The sequence below is a fragment of the Sparassis crispa genome, assembly GCF_003851025.1.
Source record: "Sparassis crispa DNA, contig_000008F, whole genome shotgun sequence".
Lineage (NCBI taxonomy): Eukaryota > Fungi > Basidiomycota > Agaricomycetes > Polyporales > Sparassidaceae > Sparassis > Sparassis crispa.
This window is the reverse complement of record NW_020939755.1, coordinates 126495-142259: the sequence shown is the minus strand read 5'-3', so window position 1 is coordinate 142259 and position 15765 is coordinate 126495. Positions and strand designations below refer to the sequence as shown.

Here is a 15765-nt window from a genome sequence, read left to right as displayed (position 1 = left end):
ATTGGTAGTGCAGATGAGATGAGATCGAGTACTTCCTCGAGCTCTTGTTTGCATTACCCGAGCTTTGCAACACCTAACCTGCTTCGGGAACTACAGACTTTCCTACCTCGGATATTGCTTATTATTATATTACGATGGAGCACCATACACACGAGATGTTTATCTAGGTTCAGGCTTCGCACAGCGCGTGAATTCCCAGAGACATCGTGCTGATCGCATCCGGATGAAGCAGTCGACGAAGACCGCCAGTCACGGGAGATGAGACTCGTCTAGGAAGTTGGACGGTCATAGTGTATAACGGTGTGGTCTTGTCGCGCAAAAGCTATGCCCAGTCTCAGAGCATAATCGTCATTTGAGCCGTGGCTCTCCTATCCTGGTACTACACGAGTGCACGGGATAGCTATTGAGGGAGAGACTTCGCATTCACAACCCAACAATGATGGCCACACCCTACGGCGCACGGATGGCCCAACAAAACCTGCACAGAAGCATCGTACACCTGTTCTCCACCATCTATTCTAGCCCTTCCCTCTGCCACAACGCTTCGAATTCCCGTCCCACGGCTGTCGTCCGAACCGCCATCGCTGTCCCCGCCAGTAGTAGACCCGCTTCGCGAGGTCGCACGGCCCCGGGTTCGTGGTGGAACAACAGTCATCCCAGGATCTGAGCCTGAGAGCGACTGGCGTTCACCGGGAGGAGGGAATGAAGGTGAAGTGAGCTCCACCATGGGACGGCGCATGTAATAATTGCGATAGCACTCCTGATGGCCACCGTGCATACACACTGGGCACTTGAACAGCAGTGTTCGCACAGGCAGATGACTGCACTCAGAGGTCATTAATGGGTTGTTGAAGAGAAATTGAAGACGCGGAACAACAGGGACTGACCAGATGGCACAATTCGCGACGTTGGATCTGCATGAGGAGCAGTAGGAGTAGATGCCCTTCGGCTTGACGGTAGAGTTAGCCCCCGTTAATGGCACGATGATAGGTTTGCGACAGCGACCGCATGCAGTGTGAATCGTCGTTTGCAACTGTTTTGACATGAGATTAACATTGTCAATAGTGAGGCAGAACTCACCGCGGTTGTCGCACGGATCTCCTCTGCGTCGACAAACTTCCTCATGTACGCAGCGCAGGCATGCAAGCGCAATCGACTCAACATGTCTATACGGTTTGGTGAGCAACAGGAACAAAAATTGGAAGAAAAGCTGACCAATGTACGACTCGAGAAATCGGACCATCCTTGACTTCGTCACCTTCAGCTCTTCCGGCGCGACAATGGCGAGGAAAGTACATATCTGCACGTTACCCTGAAGGATCATAAGTGAGAAAACAGGATCATCAAGATAGCGTAAGATCATACTTCGTCAGCCAAAGCTCTGAATTCCTCTCGCATAGCTTCCCATCCGAGGTTTCTGAACTGGAACTCGGCTTCTTGGATGACCTTCCGATGGGTATCACTTTGAGTAGACGAGTGAGCATGGTCCTCTGGACGTTCATCACCATCCAATAGAAATTCACTGGACAGTGCCTCAGACACCGAGCGCTTATGGGTGGAATGCTTGGCTGAGAGCGGCTCGCGCAGGGTATCGTCTCTCCATAACGCAGCTTCGACTTTGCTGTCTTGCACAGGCGTAGCAGTAACGGTTCGGATGCTACTGCGAGATGGGCACTTCACGAGAATGTGCTGGGATGCCACTGCCAACGATGCCACTGTCGAACTGCGACTGCGTGTCCGGCTGCGCGTGGAGTCTCTACGCGACTTCGTTTTACCCACCCTGCCCGGGGAAGACGTATCGCTTGACTCCGACTCGGACGTCGACCCGGGCGAAGGCGAGTCCTCATCCTCCTTCTCGTCCTCCGTCCACGTATGTTGTCCAGCTACACGAGACAGCGGACTAGGGTTGGCAGTACCAACACGTGGATGGAGATAGGGAGATGCAGGAGGTCGGAGAGGTGATTCGTTTTCTCCATCGCTCTTCAATTCTTCGTCCACACTGCCCGCTTTACTGTCACTTCCAGAAGAGTCGGAGTCATCTAGCGCGCCTTCGCCGATGTGACGCAGGCTACCGTGGCTCTTGTCGTTCGGGCTCTCGCTATGAACGCTATGGATACTCTTCGTGGAGAAAGAAGGACGTCGCGGCGACAACGGAAGACGAGGCCGCTTTGTGTTGATGGACGAACCCGCAGTGGAGTCCCGACGCGCGAAGATCGTCGTGGGGGGCAACGAATTACTTGTCGGATGAGGTGAGGAAGCAGGTGAAGGTGTGGGAGTTAGACGGTGCGGAGAATGGCTGAGAGAACCTTGCCTATCATCGCGGTGTCGTGAACTAGTGTTAGGGCTGACCTCCTTGACGTTTTTGTGGACGGATTCTGCATCAGTAGATAATGATCGTGGCGCTAGAGGTGTGGATGGTTGGAGCGAAGTCAAGGTGGGGATAGCGGCAGGCGCAGATATCGAGTGAGGTAAGCCAATGGTTGCACACGGTTGCACTGCGAGATGAGACGTTGGCGAGGTATTAATGAGATCGGTAAGTAAATTCTCGAGGATCGTCCATACTTGAGCCGCTCCATACTCCCTCGCTTCAATAGAAACCTGGGGTGATGAATCAGCACCAACATAAGGCAGGGGAGACAGCGGACAAACCTGCGCGTTGCACGCACAGATGCTCTGCTTGTCACTACCTTCATATCTGTACCCTTGCGCAAGCTTCACGAACGTCTCTAAATCATTACCGGAGTTGTCGTACGTGAACATACCCATGTTCTGGGTACTGGGCACAAATGTAGCATCGCCCAAAGCCTTCACCTTGCTCTGCCATTCCTGCAGATGTTCCTTCTTCTCCGGTTTGCTGCACGCGGGTTAGCATATTTTCGAAACGTATCAGCGAGATCAGCATACATGTCATCATATGGAACATCCCAAGGCCTTGGACGGTCGCTCACGAAGGTGAGAGAACCCGACGCGTCCCATGTCACTGATGTGCGGGGGATCGCATCGAGTGGTTTGCTAGCCTGACGTAGGTCAAGTTGGGAAAAGGTCCCAGAAGAATGCTGCGCCCAAATCGCGTGGGGGTCAGCAAAGGCCACATCTGATAAATAGTCGTAAGCAAGCAGCTTAATTGAAAACGTAGAAGGCTGACCGGTCACTCCGCCCTCCATCCCTGACTTGCCGATGGACCACTTCGCGATGTACCCCCTCCGCACGTCCCAGACTTCAATGGGATCGCTCCTGTCGCCTCTTGATACTGAAGTCGCACTCATCTCTGGATTGTCCGCGTCGTCGACGATGTTGAGAGACACGCCAAGACGGGGACTAGATGTCACGTTTTCCATGCCCGACGAGATTGCTGAAGGTCCTGAAGTTGGCCCTGCAGTTGAGGGGACACTTACGTGGGATAGATCGGAATTGCCACCAGTGCCGAAGTCTGCATTCGAAACGATCGCCAGCTCGCACTCGTACCCTGGTCGCCATAGGACGCGACGGACCGGAAAGGCGGTACGCAATGTGTACGTCGGATGGTGAGATATGTGGGACTTATCAGATACTCCTGTTAAGTCCCAAATCTGGTAGGTGAAGTTGGTGAACGAGAGGACTGAAAATCAGGATAGCTAACACTACCTTCACACACCTATCCAGACCGCCGCTGGCGACCCACCCCTCCCCTGTTCCTTCCGGCTCACCAGCACTCCCACCACCTAGCAAGCTTCCAGTACCAGGCAGGATGTCGCCTAACATTCCAGAGCTTGTGCCACCGTACCAGTTTGCTTGAACGGTACAGCGTGCGGGACTCAACGTTGAGGAAGGAAGAGACCAATCGAGTGCGAGGATAGGGCCAGCATGTGCAACAGGGATCCTGTCGAGCTGTCCACGTTGGCCCATGTTAAGATCCCATCTGGATTATGGGTCCGCATTGGTTACAGCCTAAGAGGTGAAAAAGACTCGAACCTGTATATACAACCATTGTCTAAAGCAGTAATGGCGCGAAGGGGTCGCCAAGGGATCGGAGAGAAGACAACGGCACGAACACATGTAGGATGACGGATCCTCATGATCGATTTGGAAAGATCTCTGAGGTCCTGATGTGAACTGACCTCAGTACCGCTTTGCACGTGTGAAATTCGCTCACTTACCCAAACACGAAGATCGCCATCAGCAGAACCAGTCATACAGTAGTTCTGGACGATGGAGGAATATGAGAGGGCATGAATTGATCGAACATGGTCTCGTGCCCTTCGTTCTGTAGTGAGGATTTATTATTAGCACTCTTGCGTTTGAGTATCCGAGCTCAAATGCCCAACGACTATCGCAACGAACGAAGGATAGAAATACTATATCTCACCATACTTGGACGAACCTGGCTTGTTCAGGTCCCACATGATTAATTCACCATTTCGGGCACTGGTGAGAATTTTATTGCTGAAAACTTGTACAATCAGCATATCATGCAGGAAAACATAAATCCAATGCAGAAGACGTACTTCCATGACCCCAAGCAACATCCGTGGTCGCACTGTCGATCTTTAAGCCACTGCCTTCCCAAAAGTTGCGCGACGCCTCGATACGATGACCGCCTCTACCAATCACATACTTGTGATCGATCGGAGTAGACAGGCCTGGGGTGGGGTCGGACATGCGCAAGATGCGCAAAGCTAGGGAATCATTCAGCGAATGTTGCCTATGAACGATAACATAGTTCGCAAGGAGACTCCAAGAGACACCAAGTTCCAAAGGCCTATGCATAACACAATCGCCGAAAATATGGCAGATATGCAAACGAACACGCCTCAATGTAATTTCACCATTAAAGGATTATCTTCTGGGAAATGATCTGTAGCTGAGCAAGTTCGCTTACTCATACAGCTACTCCGGAGATTCATTCGCAGAAAGACACTCAAGCGAATAACGTACTGGCAAATGATGCCAAGTGCAGGAACATCGAATCCAGGTGTACTTAGCATGGAAACGTCTTGAAGATAACGCTAGCCACGTGGATTGAAGAAAGCGAGACGCAACGTACATTCTCTTCCTGCGACCACGCATCTCGTCCCATCCTCGCTTTTTGCGATGGCACCACCTCCACTGGAGCTCGCACGAGGAAATGCAACATGGCGGTTGGGACCTTGATATCCATGCGTGCGAGAATCAGAGAACAAGTCCGTCTGAGCCATGAATGAGCTGCGATTACGCAGTGAGGGACGTCGAGAGGTGGTGACGGTAGTAGGTAACATGACAGATTTCAAACTTCAGGGAAATGCAGTTTCTTCAGCGTCGAACATAATAATTGTTCGCATGTGGGATGCCGGGGGAGGAGGAGTACTAGGACAACTTAAGGAGTAGTAGTGAAGCCGGACCCTGTCGAAGTGGGCGTTAGACGCGTGCACGTGACCAACGCGTCTCGCTTCAGTGGCAATTTGCCACTTCAGTTCAACCTACGACCGCCAGTCATACCCGCAAGATATACTCGCTATAGATACACCAGATATTTTTGTCGAGCTTCGTCTGTAGAACTTTGGTAAGCAGGGTGGTTGAGGAGTTTGAAATCTGAGCGGTAAGCGTTATTTCTAGTACCTCTTACTTGCATATTGTTTATCCATCTTGTGATTTTGTAACGATATTCTGCACTTCACTCGCGATGATCTCAGAAGCCCTTGGAGATATTTTAGCGGAACACTTTGGCGAAACGGTTTCCTTTCGCGTTGTAAGCTGGCCACTATACAATACAACAACTTGAAGTGACTCAGTTTGCACTGCATGCAGGGAATTGTCACCATACGCCATTGCTTTCACGCTAGAAATAAAGCGCACAGTTTTCGACCAACTTCACAATGACAGAGTAAGTCTCTCGTCGTGTTCGCTAGTGTGTCACTCGTGGACCCACGCGAGCCAACGCCATTTCTTCAGAACTATCAAAGTAACGGGAACGCGGGAAAGCTGCCTTGGTGATTTCCGTGAATTTCTGGAGAAATTGCCTCACATCGCGTCTCACATTCACCTCTTGCATCTGGCAGGAGAACTTCCCCGCTTCACATACGCTTACGATGATCCCGCAATCTGCCACCACGCACTCGATAAAATCATCTCAGGCATACCTCATCTCCAGAAGCTTCGTATACGATTCTTCAGCAACTGTAATTGTTCTTCCCTTACAAGCTTGGGCCTCGAACTAGAGCACCTCTCCGTAGACTGGATGTATTTCCTCTTCGTAAAGGACCTCCTAGTCTTCCTTGGCCTCTTCTCTGAGCTTGGAGAGCTGTATGTTGGTCCTGATGCCTGGATTGACCGTCACAATTGGGACTACAGAAAAATGGGACAGAAAATCAAGGCATTGAGCGATCACATACCTTCTCACCTCCGGATGCGTGCGCTTCGTATTGGGCGGTCAAGGAGAGGCTTGAGATTTGTCTTGTGGAATGTGCTGCCGAAGATGACTGCTACTCATACCAATTGCTTGAGGCAGAGTTACATAACTGGAATGAGGTCCTTGCTTTGGGAGGATTACTTCACGTTGCCGCTCCAGCAATCCGTCATCTCAAATTCACCTCGGATTTCGGCGTGGCCCCGAGTAAGTACTTGAGCTCAATGGTGCTATGTTTGCTCACGAAGGATCTATCTTCCATAGGTGGAGAACCGTGGCGGTCACTCTACCTCTCCAAGTGCTCGCAACTGCAATCCATTTCTACCATCGTTATGCGCTATCCTCCCAACTTGGATGTAGAAGATGGCGTTTACGAGACTCTATCATTCTCTTCTCTGCTCGAGCTCGGCGTCTCCGTCTTCCCCGCGGTCCGCGATATCGCCACCATCATCCATGTATCTGGCAGCAGAGAATCAGTTATCGAGGTACTGGATGCAATGCAATGGAGCAGATTCTCCCACAGTACTAGAATCTGCGGATTGTGCGCTTCCGATGTGTCTGGCCGCGACGGAAGTTCGATCTGAATTGGCGCAATTTCGTTAAAGCCAAGCTACCGTCACTGGATGCCAGCGGGGTACTGTACTGCTCTCTGGATTGTGCAACGGCGTAGGTCGATAACGTGAACATAGGATTTTATGAGTCGTTAGCAAGCTGTTAACAAATTATACGTGTTTCTAGGTACCCTACATCGACAATCGAAGAAGGAATGGGACGTGCAATCCGTGGCGGAGATTCGCAGTCAACCGCTTGGCTAAAGCAAATTGGACAAGATGTATCCAATACTACTCGCGATCCACAGGCCTCTCATGCTTTGACTCCGTTAGATCGAGTCAACGTGCGTGTCAAGCAGTGGTCCCAGGTACGGGAGCCTCGATCGACGCAAGAACTATAGAATCCAAACCTTCTCGGCTCGAAACTCTGACCATGCCAAAAACGTGATAACGACTGGACGGTAGCCATCTGCGAGAGATAAGATCACAGCTACAGAGAGTCTTGGAGTCATTCCACAGAAACTCGATGATGCGGTCAGTTATCTCGGGAGATAGTTCTGGCAGTATGACTTGCTTGCGATTACCTGCGTTCTGAGCATAAAAGGTTGTCATATACTGAATCACGCAAGCAGGCGCACCCTCGCGCCCGACCCAGAGAGTCCTGTACGAGAGCTGAGATGGGGGGGGGGGGGGGGGGGGTGTTACGAGGTCACGAGCGATAGCGGAGCTAAGCAGAGATAAATAAACGAGTGACCTCAGTGCTCCGTCGTCTAGCAGCAGACACTATGTGTATTGTGCATACCTAAGCAGAGATAAATAAACGAGTGACTACAAAGGCATCAGCGTACTACTCGGGTATGCAGTAAGTAAAGAGACTCACCCTCAGTGCTCCGTCGTCTAGCAGCAGACACTGAGGGGCGGCGTACTCGTCCTACGGTTATATAGTAGCTACTGGGTCGGTAACCGGTAAAGTAACAAGGGGGGGTCTGTTTCGAACGTGAACGCGACAACGAACGTGTGTATACTTAAATGGTAAGTCCATTTCCTCTCCTGTACTCTTCCCAACTATCCTCCACGTTCCTGATGCGCCCTGGCGCGGCTTCCTCAGCCTCCATGGAACATGACAAACACCAACACGCCCCCTCAAGTGCCATGGAGGCCCATGAGTGACGTAAGATATTCGACTTTCACGCGCGGCAAGCTCTTCGTGAAGATGTCGGCGGGCATGTCCTCGGTGCGACGGTAGAGCAGGGAGATGGCGGCAGAGTCAACGGCCTCGCGTATGAAGTGGTAGCGGATGTCGATATGTTTCGTGCGGGCATGGTACGCATTGTCTTTCGCGAGTGCAATAGCCGAGCGGTTGTCCGTGTGTAGTCGTAGTGCGAATTTACTGACATCCGGGTCGAGAATATCGGCGAGAAGATAGCGCACCCAGATTGCTTCCTTCGCGGCGTGCGTGAGTGCGATGTACTCAGCCTCTGTGCTTGAGAGCGCGACAACCGGCTGCTTCTTCGCGGACCACGAGACTGCGCCACCGTCGATGAGGAAGACGTACCCGCAGATTGAATGCCTGTGCTCTGACGAACCCCAATCCGCATCGGAGAATCCTTCCACTCCATCGCGTGTCAAGCCGTAAGTCAGCCATTTTTCGCGTGTACTCTTCAGGTAGCGCAAGACGCGCTTTGCGGCCTCCCAGTGCGCACGTCCCGGATTCTGCATGAACTGTGAGAGCGCTGTCACCGCGAATGCGATGTCTGGCCGCGTCCCGAGTGCCGCGTACATGAGTGAGCCAATCGCCTCACGGTACGGTACGTTCCGCATGTCCTCGAACTCGCGCGGTGTCGAGGGGCACTGTCGGATGCTGAGGATTGCCCCAGGTTCAAGGGGAGCGGACAGCGGCTTGGCATCTTCGAGATTGAACCGTGCCATAAGTCCATCGATGTATGCGCGCTGCGAGAGTGAGAGGGTTCGAGCGGCTCGATCACGGCGTACCTCGATGCCTAGTATCCAGTGCATCTCGCCGAGATCGGTCATCTCGAATCGCTTGCTGATTTCCGTCTTGAACCAGAGTACTGCGTTGTTCGTGCCTGCGATCGTAGTGTCGTCAACCGAGAGTGCGATGATGAGGGTAACCGAGTCGTCGTCTTCGTCCAGGTAGAAGACGCAGTGATCAACGAGGCTGCGCGAGAGCCCCATCTCGTCGAGTGCAGCACACATCTTCTTGAACCATTGGCGGCCAGACTGCTTGAGTCCATAGATCGCATGTCGCACGCACACCCAGTGCTCCTTCCCACGTTCGGCCTGCCCAGGTGGCTGCTTCATGAAGATCTCCTCCTCGAGGTCAGCATTGAGATATGCACCCTTGACATCCATCTGGTGCACATCCCAGTCATGGTGTGCGGCGAGTGCAAGGATAATTCGGATCGACGCGAGCTTGGCGACAGGTGCAAAAGTGTCATTGAAATCAATGCCGGGAATCTGCGAGAAGCCTTGCGCGACAAGACGGGCCTTGTATGACTCAATCTTGCCGTTTGCATTTCGCTTGATCCTGAAGACAAATTTCGACCCGACGACATTAGTATTCTCAGGTGGTTCAACAAGATCATATGTGTGATGGTCACGAAGATTCCGCATCTCCTTCTCGATGGCCTTCTGCCATTGCGGCCAGTCCGGACTCTGCATGGCCTCTTCGAGCGATCGTGGCTCTTGACCTTCGCGTACTGCAAATGCGGCTGGCATTGCGAAGATCGGCTCATCACCCTCTTGTTCACTCTCGCTCTCCTCAGCTTCTACCGCAGCTGCACCCATCAGGTCACCTGGCTGGAGGCCCTGGGGGTACTTCGGCCTGCTCTTGCGTCCATCTGCGACGCCCGAGCCATCATTTAGCCGCTTCACGTAGGCGGATGCCTTGCGGGGGCGGTGGCTTCGCTCTGCGGGAGCTTCAGGTGCATGATTTTCATCCTTGTGTTCTTGCACGGGAGCATCAGATGTCGGCATCGAAGGTGGATTCACAGAAGATGGTGCTGGCGGCTCAGTGTGTGACTTCGGCTTCTGCTGCGGCTGATGCAGTGTTGACGGCGAGCTCGGAACGACAGCCTCTATCGCCCCCTCGGGCTGAGCCTCGTCGGCAATGACCGTTTCATCAATAAATCTCACATTCCGCTCCACGGACACAGCATGCTTGTCAGGCCAGTACACTCGATAGCCCTTGCTCTCAGTGCTGTACCCGACAAAACGTCCTTCGCGTGCTTTCGAGTCAAGCTTGCCAGCATTCTCGATGCGGACCCAGACCTTCGCGCCAAACTCGTGAAGGTCGCCTAAGTCCGGTAGATGTCCATATCGCACCTCAAAGGGTGTCTTGCCATCCAAGGCACGAGTTGATGTGCGGTTCTTTAGCCACGTCGCATGCATCATGGCTTCGCCCCACAGGTTCTTGGGCAGTTTGGCAGCGATGAGCATTGCACGAGCATGCTCCGGGAGGGTCCTGTTTATGCGTTCAGCAAGGCCATTGTGCTGCGGCGTGTCATGAACCGTGAGGCGCGAGACTGTGCCGTGTGTGGTGAGGTGGTCAGTGAACTCCCTGCTGAGATACTCGCCCCCTCGATCAGACTGCAGAGCCTTAATGGTCTTCCCATCTTGGTTCTTCAGCTTTGCCTCATAGGACTTGTAGGCCGAGAATGTGCCGGACTTTGCACGAAGCAAGTAGAGGTCCGTCCAGCGAGTGGCATCATCTGTGAACGAGGTGAAGTACTTTTTCCCACCAAGTGTTTCGGTCTGAGCCGGCCCCCAGACATCGGAGTGGACTCGATCGTCCAGCTCCTTCGTGCGGTCACTCTCACGCTCTTTAGGGACAGTCGCGCGGGTGATTTTTGCCTGGATGCAGGAGTTGCACGTCTTCTCCTTGTTTGCCTTGTCTGTGAGTCGCACACCCTCAACTCGTCCTTCGCGCACAAGACGCTCAGCGATGATTGGCGAGATGTGTCCCATCCGACGGTGGAAGTCCATCACGGACAATGAAATAAGGGCGCGCTCAACCTCCGGCTCGACAGCAACTGATGCAGACTCATTCACAGGTGCTGCACGACGTGAGTGCTCGACCTTGTACAGCCCATTCAATGACGGGACACGCCCTATGATCCGAGACTGCCTGCGGGAGTATATGCGGCACTCCCCCTTCTCGAACATGGCAGAGTATCCGGCAGCGTCGGCACGTGCAATGGATATGAGCGCAAATGCAATCTCGGGTGCATATAGTACATCCTCGAGAAGCACTGTCGTCATCTGCTCACCATTCGGGATTTGCAGTTGAACTGTGCCCCTGCCAATTGCACTGAAGTTACGGCCATCCGCAGCGGTGATTGGCTTCACAGGCATCGGCTCAAAAGAAACAAAAGAGTCGCGATAGGGAGTCATATGGCGTGTCGCACCGCTGTCATAGACTTCGATCTCGACATCAGGCAACGTTGCGGGATGGTGGACAAGTGCGGCACTGTCGAATGTAGCCGTGAATGCGTGAGTCTGATTGTCATCACTCACGGCCGTGTTTGCTGATGACCTGCCCTTCGAATTCGAGCTGCTGCTGCCGCCCTTCTTAGAAGCCTGGTCCTTTGGGCCTTGGCCTTCCTTCCCTCCGCCTTCACGCCAGCAGTCACGCGAGAAGTGTCCCTTTCGGCCGCAGTTGTAGCACTCCGCGTCCTTGGACTTCGCACTGTGTCCACGACTCTTGGAATGCGAGCGCGAGCGCGTGTCTGCCTTTGCTGAGAGTGCAGACTCAGGCTTCAGGTGTGCCTTCCGCCGGTCATACTCCTCAACAATGCTGGTGATGATGTCATCTGCGGAGATCGTAGTCTTCGCAATGCGTGCGGCGGTAGAGAGTGCCTGCAAGAGGGCACTGTAGGACTCGGGAAGTGATGCAAAAACGTGTGCGGTGAAGTCGGCATCAGAAATTGGTGCTCCCATGGACGCCAGTTCCTCGCGCATTTTCGCGAGAGTGTCAAGGTGGGCCCGTGCATCGGCACCTTCCTCGCACTTCGTGTTCTGCAGACGAGTCCGCAGAGCGCCCGAGTACATCTCGGACTTGCTCTCGTACTCGTTCTGTACCGCAATCCAGACTTCTGCCACAGTCACAAGCTTCTTGACGCGCAAGAGGAGCCGGTCGTTAATCGTACCATAGATCTGCTGCCGCGCGGCAAACTCCTTCTGCGTATACTCATCCAGCTTTTGCTCGGCGGCCTCAACGATCTTCAGATACTCCTCTGGTGTCATCGAAGGTTGGGTCTGACCGGCGGGTGCTGTGGTAGTCACAGGGGCTGTTGTCGTGGCAGTGCGTGACGTCGCGGCTGTCGACGCCGTAGCGGCTGGCGTTGTGGAAGCGGTCGTCGCGGCCTGCGCAGGTGATGGCATCGGGAGCGGGGGTGGATCCGGTGGCCGGCGAGCAGTCCCTTGAAGATGTCGCAACAGTCCTCGGGAGCCCATGACGGTGAACATGCGCTCCTTGTAGGTGATCCAGTTGGAGCCGTCGGCTGCCAACTTTGGGATGACATTGAGGTGAGATTGCAGGGATTCCGAGGCAGGCGACATTGTGTCGGGGCTCATAACCTGTTACGAGGTCACGAGCGATAGCGGAGCTAAGCAGAGATAAATAAACGAGTGACCTCAGTGCTCCGTCGTCTAGCAGCAGACACTATGTGTATTGTGCATACCTAAGCAGAGATAAATAAACGAGTGACTACAAAGGCATCAGCGTACTACTCGGGTATGCAGTAAGTAAAGAGACTCACCCTCAGTGCTCCGTCGTCTAGCAGCAGACACTGAGGGGCGGCGTACTCGTCCTACGGTTATATAGTAGCTACTGGGTCGGTAACCGGTAAAGTAACAAGGGGGGGTCTGTTTCGAACGTGAACGCGACAACGAACGTGTGTATACTTAAATGGTAAGTCCATTTCCTCTCCTGTACTCTTCCCAACTATCCTCCACGTTCCTGATGCGCCCTGGCGCGGCTTCCTCAGCCTCCATGGAACATGACAAACACCAACAGGGGGGGGGGTAATTAATATTACTTTTCGGCAGGGCAACTATAGTCTGCGTGCCGGGGTACTGGGAGTAGTATGACTGGACGATGGGAATCCCACCTCGAAGCTTCAACTTCAACCTTTATCGGAACGCTGTGTTAATACGGACCATACTTACGTGCGGTAAGACCAAAATGACCTCGGATGGCAGATGGATTCAGCTCGCCACCTGAGGCCTGAATCCTCGAGCGCTTTGCGCGGGTGGCTACTGAATGCTCTCTTTTGCTGCTCGCCTAAATCTCGCGGACAGAATCTGCCTAGGTGTGTTGGCCGCAATATATATATTGTTATTGTTTGGGCCGCAACGTTTCACCCTCCTTGACCTCTGCAAGGATCAGAGCCTCTCATTGTCAGAACATGCAGCACGAACCGTCGCACGTGGTATTTGACGAGAAGAATTCTATCACTTTGTTAACAACCCGCATGCCGGCGCCGAACTTCGTCCAGGTTTCGCCGACGATTTTACGGCACGGAACCGGCTTCCTGCGTCAACCGGGAAGAAACTTACTCGATATGAGCGCAACCGCATCATACATGGCCCGCCCCTGTGACGTTTCAATATTCCTTGCACTACATATTGACCGGACAAGCCACCCGCGCGCCCCGCCCCGCGAAAGTCATCAATCGAGCGTATTCGATCACATCTAATCTGTGGCGACTGCGAAAGGTAAATCTCGATACTGGGTCCAAATTTCTGGTTCTAATCACCCGACTGAGTCTCCTAGCTCGGAGTGACGTCGGCATGTCGACTATGGCCGACGCGGATCTAGGCTGAGCGGGGTGATTTTACTGGGGCGCGTGTCGCGCACACGCCGAAGTTCCCAAGCTCCCTGGTGCGATAGTGCGTGGATCAGATCGAACCAACAAAAGGTTAAGTAAAAAACGCACGCACACGGGGGTTCTCCGTCCGCAGCCTATAAGCTTGCGTCCCTTACCCCCCTCGCTAACTTCTGCGACTTCCTGGATGTGCTACCACCTCATCACGTATGTGGAATATAGCAGCTGCTCGCATCAGATACCCACCCAGCGGCACTATGTGAGTTCCTATTTAAGATCATCGGCAGCGCGAGGAAGGCTTACCACACGCCCTCGCGCGCCTTCGTGTGTCCGCCAGATCGACTGCAACGGTGCGAACTGCCTGCTGAGCAGATACCACAAGCCGATCCCTCACGACTGCGCGAACGAGTGTGTCGAAATGTGAGTCGCCTTGTCGCTGAACGCTGACTCCCCATTGTTCCAAAGAGTTACTCATGGAACTGGCCCTTCATTCCAGAATGCTTCCCGACCAGCGGATCGTAATGAGCGTGCGTCCCGAACTCTGTCAAGCGTGCCTCGGCATCGATTCGCAAAATGATGACAGCATGAATGGGATGAATGGGAGGCATGACGTTAACGGTCATGGGTCAGAAACGGAGACCGAAGCTGAAACGGAGACATCAGGGAACGAGCCCTATGGCTACTGAGCTTTCACGCACGACATATGTAGGAGTATAATTTCACAGTGCATGAATTTCTTGGGTCCACCAGTCAACGCGCAGGAGTTTTGGCTCGCAGCCCAACGCGAATCTATCAACAAGCACCGAGACCTAGTGGCCAGCCCAGGATCGCGGCACAGCGACGGCCCTGCGTGGATGAGCCAGCGAATATGAGCGACCCAGTATTTGGTGCACAAGCTATGCCCGATCTGAGGTGAAACGCTGTGAGAAGCTCAGCGGCGTCATTCAAGCCAAGTAATGCCAATACAAGGTTTAGCTTGTTCTCCGCTGTCATGATTGGCGGAAAAAAATATGGTTAAACCGGGTCCTAGTCCTAGCTCGTGCTCGAGTTAGGAGTAGCGGTCTAAAACCGATTCGAGATGCTGAGTATGCTGACGCCAAGAAGTGGATAAAGAGTTTGCTGAAAAATGCAATTTCCAGCGTAGTAGGTCTGGTAGTGGTGGTGGTGGTGTGGTGGTATAGGGTACAACATGTGGGAAGCATTTGTCGAGCAATCTGCGACAGATAAATTTGCGAAAACTGAGTCAAACGATTTGGTAGGAAGGAAGTCGCAACCCGGCGCCAAAAATTCCCTTTTTCGGGGCCCAATGACCAGGAAAAAGTTAATTCTCAAAATTTCCTAGAAATCGAGACAAAATTTATTGGCGAGGTCTCTGAAAATCGCTGTGATGCGTGACTCTCAGTAAAAACTGGAAGTCAATTAAAGTCTGATATTGTCGGGTTGAAGTCAGTGAGATTCAAAATTTTGGCACCATGGTCAGGTAAAGTCCAGAGAAGTCTGTTTAAAGTCACCAAACTCATGCCAAGAAATTATGTGATTAAATGCCATCAAATCCTAGTCTGTAAAAGTCAGACACTGCAGTTGGTTCTCTCAGAATACATGGCATTCTGGAGCTCATATGTTGCTTTTTTCTGCTCTGAGGGGTCAGAACATAACTGTACAGACATGGTCTAAACTATATGAGGTCATGCACTATAAGAAAACCATAAGAATAGTCACAAGTAGTCATTAATAGTCAAATTTGCCAAAATTTTGAAATTGGCCGACTACATTTTGACTGCCGGTTTTTACTGAGCGTGACTGGCCGGATTGGTTGTTTTAGTACAGTTAGCTGGCTGTAGTTTCCCGAAGGCAAACCAATAGTGACCTTGCTGAGGTGGGGAGGGTCACAATAAGCTGGCGCCGCTAACACACTCGAACATATAGTGGCGGATGCTGATAAGCTTGAAAACAATTGCAGAAGACTACCACTGGGAGCCGGAAGCTACCGCGAACACTCAAGTTG

At 52.7% G+C, this 15765-nt stretch overlaps 3 protein-coding genes across 3 annotated transcripts; 1 reads left to right on the top strand and 2 right to left on the bottom strand.

Annotated features, from left to right (window-relative positions):
* Positions 1-400: 400 nt before the first annotated feature.
* SCP_0900500 (hypothetical protein) lies at positions 401-5234 on the bottom strand (the record flags this gene model as incomplete). The annotated part of the gene is made up of 14 exons (XM_027761285.1): positions 401-821; positions 888-1033; positions 1081-1166; positions 1216-1312; positions 1366-2598; positions 2650-2854; positions 2905-3094; positions 3146-3569; positions 3625-3898; positions 3952-4082; positions 4137-4243; positions 4346-4429; positions 4485-4655; positions 5024-5234. 14 exons carry the CDS (start codon positions 5232-5234, stop codon positions 401-403), a joined length of 3780 nt encoding a protein of 1259 aa, XP_027617086.1.
* A 2821-nt stretch (positions 5235-8055) lies between these two features.
* On the bottom strand, positions 8056-12492 carry SCP_0900490 (hypothetical protein; the record flags this gene model as incomplete). Its single annotated transcript, XM_027761284.1, has 1 exon — positions 8056-12492. The coding sequence occupies one exon, from the start codon at positions 12490-12492 to the stop codon at positions 8056-8058; it is 4437 nt and encodes a 1478-aa protein (XP_027617085.1).
* A 1765-nt stretch (positions 12493-14257) lies between these two features.
* Positions 14258-14446, top strand: SCP_0900480 (hypothetical protein; the record flags this gene model as incomplete). The annotated part of the gene is made up of 1 exon (XM_027761283.1): positions 14258-14446. The coding sequence occupies one exon, from the start codon at positions 14258-14260 to the stop codon at positions 14444-14446; it is 189 nt and encodes a 62-aa protein (XP_027617084.1).
* Between the last annotated feature and the right edge of the window lie 1319 nt (positions 14447-15765).